This window comes from Oncorhynchus masou, chromosome 6, assembly GCF_036934945.1.
Source record: "Oncorhynchus masou masou isolate Uvic2021 chromosome 6, UVic_Omas_1.1, whole genome shotgun sequence".
NCBI lineage: Eukaryota > Metazoa > Chordata > Actinopteri > Salmoniformes > Salmonidae > Oncorhynchus > Oncorhynchus masou.
In genome coordinates, this window is record NC_088217.1 from 72,139,824 (window position 1) to 72,160,214 (window position 20,391).

The window sequence follows — 20,391 nt, forward strand, 5'->3', positions numbered from 1 at the left end:
GGAACATAATGGCCTTATCAAAGTATTGTGCGCTCTGCTGTTTGAAGAGCTTCAGGTTTCGGGACCTTTACAACTGTCTTTGTTCACTTCCATAGCGCTGTTCCACTGTGTGTTCTGATCTCAGCATTAGCAACAGTTGAGTCAGAAATCCATTTTGAGTAAACCTTCTGATTCTGATTGTTTCCGACCATACAGTATACCCACTAAACTGACACACCAGGCTTTCAGATCTCCTCAGCAATTGAAGGGGCTAAGTCTATTAAGACTTAATCGAATTACGCTCAGAGACCCACCTACTCATTTACGAAGTGGCCCTCGCTGATGCTGGGAGGGTCTGTGGCTAATGTTCAAATACTTTGAGCTTATGATAGAGCCCCTACCGGAGTGCCCGATGGGAAAGGTTTGGTTTTGCACTTTTGGGACTACTCCATTGGTCCCATTGCAGCGAAACAAGCTCAACCAAGCTCAATCAAGTGTAGAGAAAGTATTAAAATAAAGGAATAATACTAGGTCTTCTCCTTAGCCACTATGGACAGCTCAGACATGAGAAAACGCTGCCAGAGATAATAAAGTACCCAAGAAACCGGCACATTCTACAGACATTATTAACGGTGACACTAACTCCACGCAGACAGAAATTGCAGTTAAGGCTAATTACAACAAAATGCAGTGTAATTGCTTGTTGCTTTATGGCTCCTCTATCACTGTATAAGTTATCTTCCCTGCAGTCAAAGAAAAATAATGGCTGGCCTGTCTCGTGATTTGTCAGAGGAAGCGACCCGTATTACCCCAAAAAGCTACATTCTAAATGTATCTGCCTTTTCCTCCCGTCCCGCTGCATCCGTGATGGATGCTCCTCCAGAAGAGAACTGGCTAAAACTACAGCGAGGCAATACATCACTGGCCTTTGTTATGTGTAAACGGTGATGACACTAAGTAAGGGCGCCCATTTTTATCCCCCCCCCCCCACCAGCCCAGCCCAACTGATATCGTTCATTACCACGGTGGGCATGCTATGCCTTTATAAATGGTGCCTACTTAGATTGAATCCTTTTGAGAAACATTTTGGAGGGAAAAAAAACGTAGATTCTTTTCACAGATGCTTGAATGATCAGTCAACGCTGCTACTCTAATTTATATATATTGTTACGCCCCCCCCCCCCAAAAAAAAAAAAAAACGCTAATGGAAGTAGCATCGTTGACTGATTAGACATTCGGTCGAAGGACAAAATGAGTTGGGACATAGGATGTGTTGGAGCGAACCATTGAGGAGAGAGCTGAGCATTCCATAGGTCTGGTTGCAAGGCTGAAATAGCAAGGACATGCACGTTAAGAGAAGATGACACCCAGGCCTCATGACACCCAGGCTATACTCTATTTTTGAAAGAATACATTAACCAAGACCATACGTGCATTCATGACAGCTGAACGTGCTATGGTCAGCAGGATACAGGAAGAAAGATGTAGGCAAGATAACTGATGACTAACACGTAAAACATAAGCATGCAATACATATATTATTTTTAGAACATGGAAAGAGTTCTGCCATCGTTGTAACCAAAAGCAGATACTAACGGGGAGTAACTTTATTTACATATGTGTTGTACACAAACACTATGTATGTATAAAAGCAGACCAGTGCTAAGAAGGGGCGGCTGTTCCGCGGACCAGCACGGCTTTTAATAACTTGTATTAAAGTCTACATTGAATTCACAAAGTTCTTCTGAGAGTATTATATTTCTATAGACAGTATTATATTTCTGAAACAATTGTCTACGACAGATGGAATACAAGTTACCGCTACAAATTATATACCTGTACCTAACTCATCCTTTCCAGCTCAACTATCAATGCTTCTAGCTCTCCACACAAGTAAGTGTTGTAGAGACTCCATGGGAAGACAGAGCAGGCAAGTGACTGGGTCTTGGGTGACTGTCTGCAGTTTGAGCAAGTGTGCATGCCCATTGCCCAGCGTTGTGACCATGCAGCTTGGTTGGCACAGTTGGCAGCCGGGTGCCAGGGAAAGGAGGCCTAGCGTACAGGCGTCACAGAAGGACAGCTGGCACTCTGGTCTCAGTGCATGGCTGGCTCTAACTCCTGTTCAATTACGGGCCGAGTGAGAACTGACTGTGGTGCAGCCAGCTCTAGCCCTGTCCATACAATCCCTCCTCCCTTCTCCGCCCTCCTCACCCCAATTCGAACCTACTGTGAGCCAGAAGCAAAAACTCCTGCTGTCTATAACTCTGTTCTCTAGCTAGTTACCTTCCATTGAAGTTTACAAGAAAAATACATTCATGATTCTAGAAAAAAACACTTCTCTAATCATGGGATCTCTAATCATGGATGATCATGCATGTATTCTATTCTATACAAAGCCATTTATAATGGCATGCATAATTGATATGTTTCAAAATCTATGGCAATAGTTGTATGCTTTAATTACAGCAGCTGTAGGAGCAATACATTGACAGGATGTGCTAATATGAATACATGTTTATTACGTGATTTAGTTGCTCTTTTCATCCCCAATCAATCAATCAATCAATCAATCAATCAATCAATCAATCAATCATCCCCAATGTTTTTTCTGACATGGGACATTTATTTAGTTTAGCATTTGTTGATAACGCATCGCAGCCGAGCACTGCATTCATTCACAGTAATATTGACTATGCACTGTGGCTGTACAAAATATTGTTTTTCAACTAGTCTACTCTCTTTTTTTCCCCTCCCAGGCTCAAATAATATTTGTATTGTTAGATTGTCTGCAATGTCAGACATTCTCCGTGACGTTCTGTAATGCGAGATGGCCAAAGAGCACGACAATGAAAGTATCTCAAATGCTTTTAATGCAAGCAGAAAAGGTTCAGCAGTCGTCGTGGGTGCATTTGTAATGTGTGTTTGTCAGGTACTGAGAGGCTCAGTTTGATGGAAGTAGACATATTTTCCCACATCACTTCCCAAATCATGATGATTTGGCCAGTTACTACCAACACAAAGAATACGATAAGAACATCAGAAAACATGCTTATATGCAACCTTTGGGTAATTGTTCACCTTCACTAGAAGCTTTTACTTTACTAATATTATTACGTGACAGTGCAAGTGAATTTGTTTTTGTTGTAAAGGGCTTTTAATGTACGTCACAAAGTTGCTCATTTGTTATAGCTCCGTACCATTTCGATTAAGGCAGGGGAATATTTTAGGTGCAATTATTTAGCCTGGGTTTTAATCGAAGGCTGGCTATTTGTACTAAAGGGCACATGGCGAGTGAGGTGAGCTAGCCGGAGCGAATGTTGACAGCTTCTAATATGGCTTGCCCGGACCATTTGACAAACTAGAAACAGAGGAGATCAATAGCCCCTCTCCCTTAAAAGGTGAAGCAATACCCCCCCCCCCCCACACACACACCCTAAAACAAGGACATATTCACATTAGCCCCTTCTAGCCCATTCTACCTAACTTCTTATTTGTACCTTTTAAAGTTCAGGATCATAACTTCAAGCCCCTTGACCTTTCATTGTGAGATACTTCTGCAGATTTTTATTAGTTGGCCCCGGTCTTATGGTTGACACCTGACCTTTTCCATTTCAGGCGAATCCTCTCTTGTCGTTATCTTGTTCTCTGGCAGTGTAGTCTGGCGCTACAAAACACATATGATTTGTTTCATCAATAGTTTTTCATATGAAAACAGATTGGAGAGACTACAAATGCCTTTGGCATTATTTTCATTGGCCACATGTTCAGTATCATTTCACAACGACACTGAACAAAAATATAAATTCAACATGTGAAGTGTTGGTCCCATGTTCCATGAGCTGAAATAAAAGATCCCAGATATTTTCTATACGCACAAAAAGCTTATTTCTCTAAAATGCACAAATTAGTTTACATGCCTGTTAGTGAGCATTTCTCCTTTGCCAAGATAATCCATCCACCTGACAGGTGTGGCATATCAAGAAGCTGATTAAACAGCATTATCATTGCACACGTGCACCTTGTGCTGGGACAATAAACGGCCACTCTAAACAGTTTGCAGTGCAGTTTTGTCACACAACACAATGCCATAGAAGTCTCAAGATTTTGAGGGAGCGTGCAATTGGCATGCTGACTGCAGGAATGTCCACCAGAGCTGTCCAGCCGGCCTTACATCTGCAGACCACGTGTATGGCGTTGTGTGGGCGAGCGGTTTGCTGATGTCAATGTTGTGAACAGAGTGCCCCATGGTGGCATTGGGGTTATGGTGTGGTCAGGCATAAGCTACGGACAACGAGCCCCATTGCAATTGATCGATGGCACTTTGTATGCACAGAGCAACTGTGACGAGATCCTGAGGCCCATTGTCGTGCCATTCATCTCCCGCCTTCACCTCCTGTTTCAGCATGATAATGCATGGCCCCATGTTGCAAGGATCTGTACAACTGAAAATGTCCCAGTGTCCCATAATCAACAGCCTGATCAACTCTATGCGAAGGAGCTTTATCGCTCGTCAAGAGGAAAATGGTGGTCACAGCAGATACAATACTGACTGCTTTTCTGATCCACACCCCTACTTTTTTTTAAAGGTATCTGTGACCAACAGATGCATATCTGTATTCCCAGTCACGTGAGATCCATAGATTAGTGCCTAATAAATGTTTTTCAATAAACTGATTGCCTTATGTGGACTGCAAAATTGTTGCATTTTGCGTTTACATTTTTGTTCAGTGTATGTCAATCAGGGTAGATAATTATATGTTGTTTGTTCTATAACCACCTGTGATTGTTTTAAATTGACTAGCAGGCACCGCCTGGTATTTCTTTATATTCTACTTTAATTACTTTAACTCTTCCTTCATTACTGTTTGGTAAATGACTCATTAACAAATCTGATGCATACAAACTTGCTTTAAACGACAAGCTCTCAGTGGATTTCAGTTATCACTAAGTGTGTTTTATTTTTGCTGTACAGGAGGAAAACTCAGCATTGGCCATGGAGAATGAGAGCCAGAGGGAGCAGTATGAGCACTGTCTGGATGAGGTGAGTAGTCCACGCCTCACTCTATTCACTCAGCCCTCAACCTCAGTGAGGCAGATCTATTTTTTCACCACACTAATGACAGCCTACATCTCAGGAACGAGTGTGATTTCTTCCCTGTTCTGTGACTTATTATGAGTTGTGTACTTTCCTATTTACCTTTAGCGACTTTCTTTAAGATCTTACTGATCAACCATGTTACAAATACTGCACTATTTCCCAGTATCCTTCTCTACCTTTACCGACTTTCTTTTGAGATTTTTCTCAATTTACAATTTTCATGCTCTCAAATTCCATCAATGCAATTCCAAAGTAATTCCTCTCCAGAAGGAAATGTGATTATGGAGGAAGAGGTACTTGGCGTTCCGAGGGGCGAACTGTGTTGTGGGAGAAGCTGGGTAAATGGTGGCCTGAGGGAGCAGGATGACAGCAATTAATGAGCTTGTTGGCTCGGACCGCACGCTGAGTCACCCTGAGGGAAGGCTGGAGGCCCGCGGGTGCCAGAAGGGACAGACTGGTCTAATACACTGTGGTGCCAGCTACTGGGGCTCATATGACCTGAGATCTGGGCTCTGGTGCCAGAGGGAGAGGGGGTGGGGAGGGGGGAAACGTAGATTGATGGTGGGACAGAGAAAGCGAGGGAATGAAAGAAAGAAAAGGGGAAAGAAAGAGGGAGGAAGAGAGAGAGAGAGATAAAAGGAGAGTTAACAATACTTTAGCTGTGTTTTAAACAGTCCAACAATGGCATGCAATTGCATTGCAATGCTCCAAGCATATTGTATGAATCTCCACACCGTGCTGTAGCCTTGGAGGCTAATGCCTGGGGTGAGCCCAGACCAAATGCCTTTTCCACTTCCGTGACCTCAAAAAGCCAGGGCTGTGCTGCTCTGTTGTCTGGTCTGGTGTTGTGTTGCCCTCTGTAGTCGCTCAAGACGGGAGCTAGCTCACTAATGAGCATGTTGTGATGCGGGAAATCTCCACAGCTCTAACAACTCTGCCGATGGGCTCAGGGCGTTTGAAAACTGTAGAGAACGCTGGGCATGTTTAGTAGTGATACATTTTTTAAATTAAAAGTGTGGATTATTATATCTACATGAGCAGAGTGGTGGCTGTTTGGTATGCTATTTATGCTGGCCACTCACATTAGTTTTTAAAATGATATATTTTTTTATATGTATATATATTTTTTCCCACTTAGTAAATGTGCAAATGTCATGCTATTGAAAGGCTGGTAAAAGGAGTTATGCCACATTTGGCAATGCATCAGATGCAAGGGACTGTTATGCCACACTTCATGTAGTATGACTTGAACTATGAATGCTCTATAAAACCTTCATGAGTTGTTTTATTTATCAGTGGTTGTCATTTAGATTCTAACTTGAAGATCATTAAATATTCTTTGAGTTAGTGCCCTTCAGTTTTACAGGAGCAGCTCTGTATCCCTCTCCACAGGGCTCCATCACTTCGTCATATTTACTCCATCTCCCCTTATTCAATAGAGGGAGAGAGGACACCTCTGCGAAAAAAAGCCAGTGCGTGCTTACAGTGAATTAACGAGCAATCAATGGGCTGTAATCAGAGTCGGAGTCGATGGGGCTTTGCGGTCTAAACTCAGAAGAGTGGTAGGGGTGTGAGGCGCTCTGCGGCCAAAGCCCAGGCACAACAGTACTTTAGTCCTCCACTTCTTCTCTCCGACTGACCGCCGTGTTGCAAATGACACCCTATTTCCTATATAGTGTGCTCCTTTTGACCAGGGCCCATAGGGTCAAGTAGTGCAGTATATAAGGGATAGGGTGCCATTCAGGACACAACCCCCTACTCGCCAAGCCACTATATCAGCCCTGACACTGCTGTCAATACAGGATCAACAGAAGACAATTAAACATCATGAAGACATGCAGTGCGTCTGGCTCCAATCTGTTCTGCTTGGCCGGGCCGCTACTGGCCTTCTATGCCACCCTGCGTCAGATTTATCATGATTGGGCCCCTTAGGAATCAACACACTCCTCCAAGGAAAGGCATACGGGGGGACAATGCTGTAATGTATTGGGACGTCGTGTTCACTAAAGCCTGTAATCATTTTGATAGGCGGTCGGTGGAACTTGTGTATTAAATGTCGTTGGAGGAATAGGGGAAGTGAGAGAGTGCAGCATCGGCATGCACAGGGCAGGGGCAGTTTAGAGTTGAGGTGGTGGGTCAACTGGAGACATTTTCTTTCTTTCTTTCACACTCATTTTTCTCACCCATAACAGCCACCATATTATGGTCAGTCACTAAACAGTTTGCATAAAAAGTTTGGATAATTATTCTTTCTTTTTTTCACTCTGTTTTAGGTTGCCAATCAAGTTGTGCAGGCACTACTCACCCAAAAGGTAGGAGTATGGTTTCCATAGCAACTGTGTTATCAAAATGTCTCAGAATTATACTATTATTAGATCCAATGATGTTATTATACATGCATGCAATACAGTAGCTCAAAACTTAATCTTACCATTCACTTTTTGTTTTTAGACACCTCATTTTCTCGTGTTAACTAATCATCTTTTATGGTGTCCATATTAGGACAGTCACACATCACTGTAATAACTCTCTCTCTGTTGTTCTTCCCCATGCAGGATCTAAGGGAGGAGTGTCTGAAGTTGCGGACCAGAGTGTTTGACCTGGAGCAACAAAACCGGACCATGAGTGTCCTCTTCCAGCAGCGAGTCCGACCCGCATCAGACCTGCTCCTGCAGGTAGGGACCTGACCACTCATCTAGTCCCAGAACTACTGTAGAACCTCATTGTCCCAGAACCACTATAAAACATCATTGTCCCAGAACCACTATAGAACCTCATTGTCCCAGAACCACTATAAAACCTCATTGTCCCGGAACCACTATAGAACCTCATTGTCCCAGAACCACTATAGAAACTCATTATCCCGGAACCACTATAGAACCTCATTGTCCCATAACCACTATAGAACCTCATTGTTCCGGAACCACTATAGAACCTAATTGTGCCGGAACCACTGTAGAACCTCATTGTCCCATAACCACTATAGAACCTCATTGTCCCGGAACCACTATAGAAACTCATTGACCCAGAACCACTGTAGAACCTCATTGTCCCGGAACCACTATAGAACCTCATTGTCCCGGAACCACTATAGAACCTCATTGTCCCGGAACCACTATAGAACCTCATTGTCCCGGAACCACCATAGAACCTCATTGTCCCAGAACCACTATAGAACCTCATTGTCCAGGAACCACTATAGAACCTCATTGTCCAGGAACCACTATAGAACCTCATTGTCCCGGAACCACTATAGAACCTCATTGTCCCGGAACCACAATAGAAACTCATTGTCCCAGAACCACTGTAGAACCTCATTGTCCCGGAACCACTATAGAACCTCATTGTCCCGGCACCACTATAGAACCTCAATGTCCAGGAACCACTATAGAACCTCATTGTCCCAGAACCACTATAGAACCTCATTGTCCCGGAACCACTATAGAACCTCATTGTCCCAGAACCACTATAGAACCTCAATGTCCAGGAACCACTATAGAACCTCATTGTCCCAGAACCACTATAGAACCTAATTGTCCCGGAACCACTATAGAACCTCATTGTCCCAGAACCACTATAGAACCTCATTGTCCAGGAACCACTATAGAACCTCATTGTCCAGGAACCACTATAGAATCTCATTGTCCAGGAACCACTATAGAACCTCATTGTCCAGGAACCACTACACAGGGGTGCCTGACTGATGGAGTTAAAATAGCATTTCACTGCTATTAGTTTGTTGTATTCAATATTGTTGAAGACAACAGTGTGGGTGTAAGGACAACTGTTCCAGTAGCATATTTTCTCACTTCAAACTTCTGAAGAGCAGCGATATTAGATCATCCATCTTTTTGTGATGGCGATGTGATCCTGAGTCCAGGGTCTGTGATATCATCATTGCTAAAAAACTATGTGCTCATGAACCATCCAGTCTCCACGGAGCTACGGGGCTCAGATAAGATCATTTGAGAAAGTACCGAGACTCGCGTCATCCATCCTGGGTTCTCTCGGGGGACGGTAAACCTCTCAACCAAATTACCTCTAGCGCACCAGACCCTGTGGCACGTAACACAGACATAGATGCTAGAGAGAGGGGAGGGTATGTGTGTGTGTGTGTGTGTGTGTGTGCGCGCGCGCGCGTGTATGTAGTCTGCCGTGGGTAGGAATGCACACTTACTGTAACTCAGAAATCATTTACTCCAGTCACTGCAGAGAGAGACAGAGAGAGAAATATTGACAACCATGTCTGCTATAAAATGGCCGCATGGATTTTCCTTAATCTGATTTGCAGCTATGGCCGTCCAGCTCTCGTTACCTTACCTCCTCTCAGAGTGGTGGGTGGAGGCTCTCAGACTGCCACAGGGTAAAGCAGGGAGATGTGAGGTGTGAGAGGGAGCTCAGGGGGATGGGGGTACAGAGGGCCTACAGACGAATAATGAGACGCCTACTGGTCTTAATGAGAACATGTGGCTCAGAAAGGATGGACGAGAGGAGCTCAGGGGAGAGCTGAGTGCAGATACTATCCAAGTCAACACATCCAGGTACAGAAACAAAGAAAGTTATAGTTGAAGAATAACTTCTTTTTTTAAAAATTGTTGACAAAATCAGCGTCCAGCACACTGGTATTGTTGAAGAGTCCACAAACCATTTTAATGGATCTCGTTTAAGCAATGTTTCGATCAATAGACCATCACGGCTTGTTCAGGTGTTGACAAAATTCGAAAGGATTATAAATGAAAATTGCAAAGCGAGCTGACCACAATCCTTTATCTACCTCAAGTTCAGGGGAGAGTATGCCCTCTGTCAGTCGCCCTCTGCTAGCAACTGATATGGACATATGGATAATTGAAAGTCACAGTTCACATTGTCCAGTGAAGGGTCCAATCGTCTCAACAGATTGAGCGAAGCTGTGGATGCACTATTTTTATCCCAACTAAACCAGTGCAGGGTTAAAGTGAAATGTGTAATTGTTTATTATCTATTTGTAACTATTTAATAATATTTTCAATTTAATAAACCAATATGTATGTTCTGGTTATATCCTACAAGAGTAAATGTTTGCATATTCAGTCTGTTCAGTAGAGCATTTGTGTTCAGTATGCAGCGTGATCAACAAGACATTGACGAGAGCAATATACCGTAAATCTATTTGCTTGTGTAGCAGGAACCTCTGTCCCTGCCCCAAATGGCATCCTATTCCCTATATAGTGCACTACTTTTTACCAGAACGGTCAAAAGAAGTGCACAATGTAGAAAATAGGGTACCATTTGGGACATATACCCTGGCTTTTCACAAGGGAGTATGTCGGGAATGAGGATTTGTAGCAAGACATTTTTTTTCAGCTGTGAGAAAGTGAGATTTTATTGTGAAGGAGGCGGAGAGATTTTATAGATTTATGGCCAACTTTATGTCCAACTGGTGTCTGCCAGCGCATTTTAAACAACAAGAAAATAATCGACACTTGTGTAAGCGATAGCTAAATCATACGTTATAGGATGCTCTTTCAAATTTTTACATGGATTCCTCAAACGGTCAGTCATTTTATTGAAAAGCTCATGATTCTTTCATGGTTGTGGTTTTGTCGACATGTTTCAGGTTGTAAACCTTGTTTCTATTCCTGGGATTAGTTTCTCTATAAAGGTGGCTGTGACAACGATGACTAGTAATACAAGTGCTGAAAGAGTATATGATTGATTGATTGATTGAGTCAATTAAAACATGGGTTTGAAATCAGTTCCCCTGCTAGTTATTGTGGATCATTTCTCTTGAAGCAGCCTAATATTTTGCCCTCTAAAATGGCTGCAGGTAACCTTCTGTTTTTATTCATATTTATTTAGATTTTTTTATTTCACCTTTTATTTAACTAGGCAAGTTAGTGGTTTGCATGAATTACCTTTATACCATAACCTACCATCAAACAGTAATTAGCGACAGTAGAGCTTGACATATTAATATTTCCTTTCAGTCAGAGGGTGGCAGGTGTTTGGCCGGTTTTTATCACCCGCATTGGCATTTCATTTCTACTGTTCTGGGAGTCGGTAATTAAATGTGTTGTTGGCCCCCGGGACCATCTTGAATTTCCCTGATAACGAATCACTGCTCTCCATTGAGATTGTGATTAGGAATACTGGGAATATGCTTGACCTGCTGTCGCCTCATGTAAGGTGGCATTTCACACGCTGCAAAGCTCTGTTTGCTGCAGTTCGGCCAGGTGCTTAGTAAGGTGTGTAAGTAGCGAATAATAATTCCCTCCCTTCCACTTATACAGCCTTATCAAAAGTGACAGGCGAGTGGTAATTGAGTTGTCAATTATCCGTAAAAGTAGGTCCTGGTTGCCGTGGAAACTTCCCAGGCCCCTCCGACAGGACCTAGTAGGTACACAGTACCATTCAGTCATTTTTGCCTTCTGAATTTTGATTGGCTTTTGCACTATGGTTCCCCTCAAAGTGTTGTCTTTGCTGGAGTTTTGTTAACTGGACTGCCTGCACAGTATTCCTATTCTGGTTAATGTCTCAGTGGAGTACAAGAGTCATGTTTTGTCTTAGCTTAGCCAATTCCCTGCTATACGTTACCTGTATCCTCTGACTAAGGGAAGACCAAGCCGTGAGTGCAGAAGTAAACGTAGTTAAGGAAATAGGTTGTAACAGAGAAGGTGAGCTCCTTCAGTGCGCCTCCGTCCTTGGCTAGATCACACTTCCACCCGGCCAGGTACAGTGAGGTTAGCCCTAAGAGACACCGAGATGGGGGAGCTGTCCGCCCCCATGTCGTCGCCCCCCCCCCTCCCCACCCTTCCCCATCGGAGACCTTGTGACACTATTGACTGAATCATTGATGACTGTGCTGAGGAGGTGTAATCCTGCACCCCTACGATAACATCAGCCCCCTTCTCTTCTCCTGACACTCAACCACTCCCATCCCCCTGTGTGGACAGCCTATACCCTGGAGAGGAGCGATATGGCTTCAGAGAGGACTACATTTCTATTACCGGCTTTATGGTGAGAGAGACGCCATCTGGCATGTTAAGTCCACTGTAAAGGACAACCTGAACTGAGTCAGCTACAGGGGAAGAATTCTCATCCACATGTCAACTTTAGGTCATAATGGCAAGTTAAGCGGTATTCAATAAAGTACTTGGTTTAGAACAAGTTGTAGTATGTATATTCTGCCTCCGTTAATTCACAGTTATGTACCTGACATGAATATGATATTCAAATTCAACTACAAATAAGCAGAACGTGTTTTAAAACCTTTTTTCATTTAATTACTGCCACTTACCTTTAATTCTCAATATGAAGTCTTTGCCTAAATGTGTAAGCAATAAACAAGAATATATTTTATATAAACATTTGATTATGCCTAACAAATTAATTTAAAACTATTCAGCATCAAATGTGCATGAACTGTGTGAAATAATGATTAAATCAAATTGATTAGATGCTCAACATGCCGTTTAAGGGGTGCACTTCATTCCCATTGAATCCAGTTGAAACAGCTCTATCATTTTTTCTATATTTCAAAAGTTAACTCACAACGGAGAACAAGAGAGCACATTGCGTCGAATCCTTTTCCACATCCCCATCGATCACAACCACCCTGGATCAAATTGACTTGGGCCAAGTTATAAAATGACGGAGCATTCCACCGAGATGACCTCAAGGTTCATACTTTCCAGAAAATAGTCAAACTAGCCTATCTGCTGTGAAAGAGTATTGATGCCATGTCCCTCCAGGTCCCTGCTAGCACACAATATGCTGTACAGTACTAGAGAACAAGACAAGATGGAATGAGAGCATTACATGGTCACCATTTATGAGAATAAAATATACACTGTCAAAATTGAGTATATTAATTTAAACAATTTAAACAATGTTTCTCCAGTTGCTGCAGATATCCAGCACTGCACGATGGGTCGAGCAATTTCAACTCAATTGAAATTTCACACACAAACACAGTTTTTATTCTTCAAACCTCATGGGGACATGAAATGTATTTCCATTCAGAATTCTATTTTCCCTTAGCCCTTACCCTAATTGTAACACTAACTCTAAACCTAAGCTTACAATAACCTTTGTCCTCATTGGGACGTGGGTAATGTACCCACGAGGGAGAACTTTCCTCATTTTACTATCCTTGTGGGAACTTAATGGGATTTTAGATCCCCGCAACATTCGAAGAACCAACCCACACAAACACATGCACATGAAAATACAAACCAATTACTTTTACAAAAACCCATTGGAAATCAATATGATTTTAATCCATTGGAATGTTGCCATTATAGCCCTTCATCGTTTAGATGGTCTACAGGATAGAGTCCCCTTAAACTCAGTCTAAATGGGGCTGAGATTACAGAAAGAAAAACAAGAGGGAGGATTCATTTGGCACTCTCGGGAGATAAAGCGATCATCTGAATGTGATTTAATTCAGATCTCCAGTTTACATCCATGTTCCCTTTAAACTAGTTCCAATTTGCTCTAATTTGCACAGATAAATGCATCTACAATTAACTTGGAACTATTTCTATCCGTTCTCTGTGTTTCGCAGAGGGTGGCTCACACACAAGCAAGCCTTTGCAGCTTTTCAAACTTGATCGATACGAATGCGATGCGTTGAGACTCGATGTCAAGTCAACCAAAACGAATGTGCTCGTATGTCCTTGGAAGTGTTTCTTTAGCCTAAGGGACAGCATATGTTGAAGATACATGTATTAGCTGGCGTTCTACTACTGAAGCCTCACTTCACATTGCATGACGTGTATTACACTAGTGCAGCAGTCATCACAAATGTTATATAACAGATTGAGCCTTAAGGAAGGAAGGAAGTAGACCTGGAGATACCTGGTCTGTACTGCCCTACCAAGCAAAAAGGCAGTAACAGCTCATTTGGTCGAAAATGAGTTAATGGCATTTTTTCTACATTAAATACATGTGGACAAGTATTCTGCCTCTGTTGGGTTTTGGGGAAAATGGGGGTGATGTTAGCAGTAACTGTATAAAGTTACTGTGAAACCAAGGTAGATAAAAGCAATTTTTCTCAGTTCCACGCTATGAGCAGTTACTGCCTTTTTGCTTGGTAGGGCAGTATAGGTATCTTTCCGGTGGTTTTGGTGAGTTGCTTTCAGTGAGAGTGTGCCTATTGATCCTCTGACAGTAGTCCATGGATGTTTTGAACACAATGCTCAAGTGGTCATTGTCAATGCCCAGGGCTGGGTTTATGAAACAAAGGACTAGGATTGTTATCCCTCTCATCATGAATACATTTTTTCTTGGAGATTAAAAAGAAAACTGGTTACATGGGGCTGTCACCCCAAGTAAAATAAATATGGCTTCCAGGAATATGGTTTCCACCATAGATATAAATACAATGCAATAGTGTATCTATCTCTATGGCTTTCACACTGCGTTTGCAGGAAGGCTTGTTAGCTCGAAGCCTCCGGGACCCCAGGGCTCGGCCAGTGTGTTGATCACTAGCACTGAGACTGATTTTATTACAAGCTTTTCGACTTATTGTCTGTCTCTCTGTTTCTTTGTTGGATCAGTAGTGAGCCGGTGTCTTCATTCCAAAGGCTATTTTCAGAAGGTCACCTCCTTACTGTAGCTCTGTCCCTGATACTCAGTGTAACGGTAGACAGCACATACAAACTCTAGAATGTCAAAATCTCGCATCGGAACCTCACACTTAAACAGGTGGTAACATGGATGTTTGTATGAAATAATGGATATTGTGATACTATGGTTTGGCCTTGGGCAAGGAGTTTGAGATCAGGGCTTCCTGAATGACACAGCTGTGTCGCAGGGAGTTTACGAGGTGTGAAACTATTGTTTAATAAACATGTGTCCTCTGTGATTTAGTAGAGGAGTAGCTTTATACTCAAGGAGCCTTCTGGGTAGTCTGAAATGTAGACCAGAGATGATGTGAGGTAGAAATTGCATTTCTATGCTTGTACGAAGAAATGGAGTAAACCCATATTAGGTTAGGCCTGTCATATTGTATACTCTCTCCCTGTCTTTTTTATTCAGATATACTTTATTTATGTTAAAGACCATAGATGGATTTAAGCTAATATACTGTACACTAAAAGTTCCTCGAGGTGAATCTCAGCGCTGCAATGCCGGCAAGCGTGAACTCCTTCCGGCGGTCATGTTCATCTAGACTGGGCGTACACAGCACGGGAAGGAAAGTTAGTGCAGAGTACATGAATCTGGCAATTGTATTTCATTATCGAGATGGAGAAATTAAAATAGATATGAGCGCAGCAGAAAATATCCTCCCTCGACGAGTATTACAGTTGCCTTTCGAGGGGAATGTGGCATAAATGGAGTGTTTTGTTGCAGCACATTTGCCGTTAAGTAGATCCGAGCACAGGGAACCGGGCAGTAATTAGGTTGGAGGATTAATATGTGAAAATGTAGTTGGTTTTGTATCCTTCCCCTGTGAACGGAAACCAAAGAAAATAATGGATCACAAAATAGTGTTTGAATATGAATACAAAAAGCGAAGGAATCCCTCGATCCCCAATGCAATTATTTCCCATTCACATGAATTATTCTTAACAGATGACATTAATGGCATTGATTCCAATACAATTGAAGAGTGCCTTGCATAGATCTCAGTGGGGGGGGGGGGGAAGAGGTTTACTTTCAAGCCCTGGGAAAGTGCGGCTGAACGAAAGCCTTTTTGAGACCTGCTCAAATGTGATTTTTTGGGGGGGTTTTCGTTGTGAGATTTGAATTAAAATTATTATTATTATTATTATTATTATTATTAATATTTGATGGTAGACTTTCTATTGTATATTCGTAGACTTTCTATTGTATATTCATTAATCTACTACTGGAAAGATTTGATTGATACAGAACACCAATGAGAAATGCAAAATAGCATGCAATATAATATTTGTAGTTATTTGATTATTCTGATTGATTATTGATTATTGATTGATTATTCTGTTCAGTTGAATGTGTTAAATGCCTTCTCTGTGTAGTTGATATATTTCTGTATGTAGTAGAGACATTCAGTAAGACCTTGTGCTTTCTTGTCCTTTCAGAAACTCCACTCTCGGATCATGGATTTGTCTGCCTCTGATCTCCTCCTGGAGCCGGAGAGGAGCAAAAGCTTCCTGCTATCCAGGAACACTGACTCTTCACCTCATGTACGATTGATGGAAAACAAACCAATGGCATGTTCTTTTCCCGCGAGCCTCACCCATATGTATTGTCCAGGCATCAGAACTGACGTACAGCCCCGAGAAATCATTAGGGAGGATTAAAATACCAGATCTAACTATTATGGGGGTTTGATCCGCTGTTCTCGGCAAGCCGAGTTGGCAGTATCGCATTCTTAAAGGTATAAATCCTTGTCATGTTACCAGACGACCATCGATTGAGGCTCGTCTTCAGTAAAAATGAGTCTGCGGGAGAGTGTAGTAGATTAGTCATGTTATACATTATGTATTAAGGTCTTAAAATGAATTCACTCTGGTCTTGTGTCCTTTTACTCCGTTCGGACCCAACCTGATAAACCTTCATATATAGTATAGAAATGTGGCAAAAAATTAAGTGAGGAATTGATAGTGTAATAATGTTGAAATCTGATAATGTATTTATGTGTTTGCGACAAGATAATGAGTTTGTGGAAAGAAGCCGCGAAAATGTGATATACAGATTTCCTGGGCCAATTAGTTTGCTTCCTATTATCTCTCTGACTGAACAGTTGATTAGAATTCTGAATCGACATTTGTTTGGACAGAATGGTGGAATAGGACTGATGCAGAAAACATCTGTTGGGGAGATTGCTTCTGAAAGTATGATGGATCATTTCCATCTCACTGGCTAATTATAGAGTTTGAAGCAGTAGCTATCGTAACACTTTACAAGAAGAAAAAAAACAAAGTCTCACACATAAAATATCAGCCACTGGTAGTCTAACTTAAAACAGTCAACAGGTATGCAAAATATAGTGTTTTTTTGCATTAATGTACAAAGAAAAAAGAGATGTGTGTTTGGATTGCCTTGTAAAATGCACCAGTGATTCAATGTTGCATAGTCATAGATTCCCAGCCATATTCTTACCTTCTGACATAATTACCATCTCATATGACCCTGTGAAGCTCTCTGTGACACTCGCTAACCCGCTCACCCCCGTTCACCCCTGCCACCTGTCCTCCAGCTGTTCCCTTATCTCCCTGGGTAATTAGCTTTCACTGGAGCCCATCAGCTGTCACCCCTAGCTCATAACTCAAACCATGCTCCTCCCCTGGCATCAGCCATGTGTCTGTGTCCCAGACTAGATTTGAAGTCACTCAAGACACAAACACTGGAGGGTGATGGGGAAAGCCTTTCAGTTAAAATACAATATAACACGGTGTATGGGTCCAGACCCAACTCTATCATTTCTAGACTGAAAAGCTGAAATAAGGCTTGTTAATCAGTGTTTTTGTAGCGTTTTCCTGCATCTATCGTAATTGCATTTACCTTCTCTACTTTAATCCCCATTATCCCAACTCATGAATGTATGTGGCACTAAATCATGACTAATGGTGTCTTTGGAATCCGTCCTGCAGGATGTCCAACTGAACGGAAAGGCGGGACTTCCTGTGGCCAAGTGTCTGAGCCAGCTGAGTCTGACGGTGCAAGCGCCAGTCTACCCACGCAGCAGCTGTAGCAGCAGTGAGCTGTCCCTGTCTAGCGCCTGCAGTGAATACTCCAGTGGCTCTTATACCTGGAACGACGGGCGCTCCTGTGGGAAAATGGTACGATGACCAGACCAACTTCTCCTCACTCTGTCTCTCTGTGTGTTTGTCTCGGTCTGTCTCAATTTTTCTTTGTCTCTGTCTCTCTCATTTATGAACATTATCAATGTGGTGTTTCAATCAGCTTTAAAAAAAAGAATCAAAGTAACACATAGCTGAACACTACCGGTCAAAAGTTTTAGATCACCTACTCATACAAGGCCTTTCTTTATTTGTACTATTTTCTACATAGTGAAGACATCAAAACTATGAAATAACACATGGAATCATGTAGTATCCAAAAAAAGTGTTAAACAAATCTAAATATATTTTTGATTTTAGATTCTAGAAAGTAGCCACCCTTTGACTTGACGACAGCTTTGCACACTATTTTATTTAAATGTTTTAAATTTGTAATTCTTTTTTTTTTGTAATATGAGGGGTGGATCAGCTTAATATTACAAAAAGATTGTTGCTTCCATCAATGTAATTGTCTGCATCACTTCCAATCCCCCATATATATTATTTTGTAATATCCATATACATACACATATGCATACATATACACATATATCCATACACATACCTATATAGACATACATATATCTTTTTTAATATACCTTTATTATTCCCCGCAAACCCTACCACCCTTCCCCCAATTGGAGTAAACTAATAAACAAAATGACTTAGGCTTCTACCTTGAGTATATACATCTTATACACATTTTACAGACACAATCTATTTTACAATGGTTATATTTTGTTTGTTTTTAATCCTTCCTCTATTTCTGATGTCCATCCAGTTTGATTTAACTGTGCTATTTCACAACATTTCTGAACCTATATACATTTTATAGACCATGTATGTTTTACATTGGTTATCTTGTTGTTATTAGTCCCACCCTTCAGCTCCATTCAACCCCTCCCAACTATCTCTTAACACCATCCATTTTGGATTTCTATTTGCCATATATTTTTCAACTGTGCTGTGATGCTTCACAAAAGTACTGAACCTTTCTATTCTTATAGCTTCTACAGATTGTAAATTAAAAATAAACATTTTTGCTAAGATAATTATTATGTTATTGATTGATTTACTATGGCTTTTCAAATCACCCAGTAATGCTATCTGCAGCGTTAGTTCTAGGCAAATGTTGAAATTCTTCAGCCATTCCTGGACCTGTGACCAAAAACGAGCTACACATGGCCAATACCAAAATAAATGATCTCATGACTGCCTCCTCACAGCAAAATCTGCAGAGCTTGGAAGATTGTATCACCCATATATATATAACATTCTATTGGTTGCAAGAATTTTGTATCGTAATTTATATTGAAAAATTCAAAGTTTTGAATCCGCCGTTGTTTTGCTTATCAATTCATAAACCATGTGCCATGGAATGGGTACATCGAAAATCTCTTCCCAACTATTTTTCAATTTATATGGCACAGCTGTCAGTTTTTTGGTCCTTAAATTAAATTGGTATATCTTTTTATTTAACCATTTATGTTCTTTAATACAGGGCCGACATACAAGTTCCTTACTTTTTCCCCTTCTACTGGCCTCTTCCATTTTTGTGGTAATGCTGCAATTAGTTGGTTGTAATTTTGGGTAGAGCAGACATTTACATATGTCTGTGTAGGCTGCATGTGTGACATAACTCCACCAGTCCTATTTATGATATCATTCACTAAAAGTATACCTTTTTTTTCATCTCTTCAAAAAGTATGTTTTTTTTTAATCAATTAGTATATTTGAGTTTAACCACAATATTTGTTGTATTATTTGTTCTGTCTTTTCAGGTGGATTAAACTGAAATTGCAACAAACTTTCTAAGGCTTGTTTAAAAAAATAACGATATTTTGGAGATTATTTCCTTTTCAAACAACCGAAAGTGAGCAGGTGTAATCTGAATAAAGGGAAAAAGGCCATTCTTGAACATAGGATGAGACATTCCTACCAATTTACTAGAGAACCAGTTTGGAGGTCTAATGCTTTAATAGCTTTGCACACTCTTGGCATTCTCTCAGCCAGCTTCACCTGGAATGTCGTTTCAATAGTCTTGAAGGAGTTCCCACATATGCTGAGCACTTATTGGATGCTTTTCCTTCACTCTGCGGTCCGACTCATCCCAATCATCTCAATTTGGTTGAGGTCAGGGGATTGTGGAGGCTAGGTCATCTGATGCAGCACTACATTACTCTACGTTTTGGTAAAATAGCCCTTACACAGCCTGGAGGTCTGTTGGGTCATTGTCCTGTTGAAAAACAAATGACAGTCCCCCTTAGCCCAAACCAGATGGGATGGTGTATCGCTGCAGAATGCTGTGGTAGCCATGCTTGTTACGTGTGCTTTGAATTCTAAATAAATCACTGACAGTGTCACCAGCAAAGCACCACCACACTATAACACCTCCTCATCTCTACTTTACGGTGGGGAATACAAATGCGGAGATCATCCGTTCATCCACACAGCGTCTCACAAAGACACGGCGGTTGGAACCTAAAATCTCCAATTTGGACTCCAGACCAAAGGACAGATTTCCACCTGGTCTAATGTCCATTGCTCGTGTTTCTTGGCCCA

General features: G+C 41.5%; 1 protein-coding gene across 3 annotated transcripts in view; it reads left to right on the top strand.

Annotated features, from left to right (window-relative positions):
• Window positions 1–20,391, top strand: part of LOC135542580 (nck-associated protein 5-like) — a 188,791-nt gene that overhangs the window by 131,268 nt on the left and 37,132 nt on the right. For all 3 annotated transcript variants that reach the window (XM_064969668.1, XM_064969670.1, XM_064969669.1), the window contains 5 exons: window positions 4,952–5,020; window positions 7,351–7,389; window positions 7,633–7,752; window positions 16,126–16,230; window positions 17,641–17,829. In XM_064969668.1, the coding sequence (XP_064825740.1) occupies window positions 4,952–5,020; window positions 7,351–7,389; window positions 7,633–7,752; window positions 16,126–16,230; window positions 17,641–17,829 (522 nt within the window). The remainder of the gene's footprint in view (window positions 1–4,951; window positions 5,021–7,350; window positions 7,390–7,632; window positions 7,753–16,125; window positions 16,231–17,640; window positions 17,830–20,391) is intronic.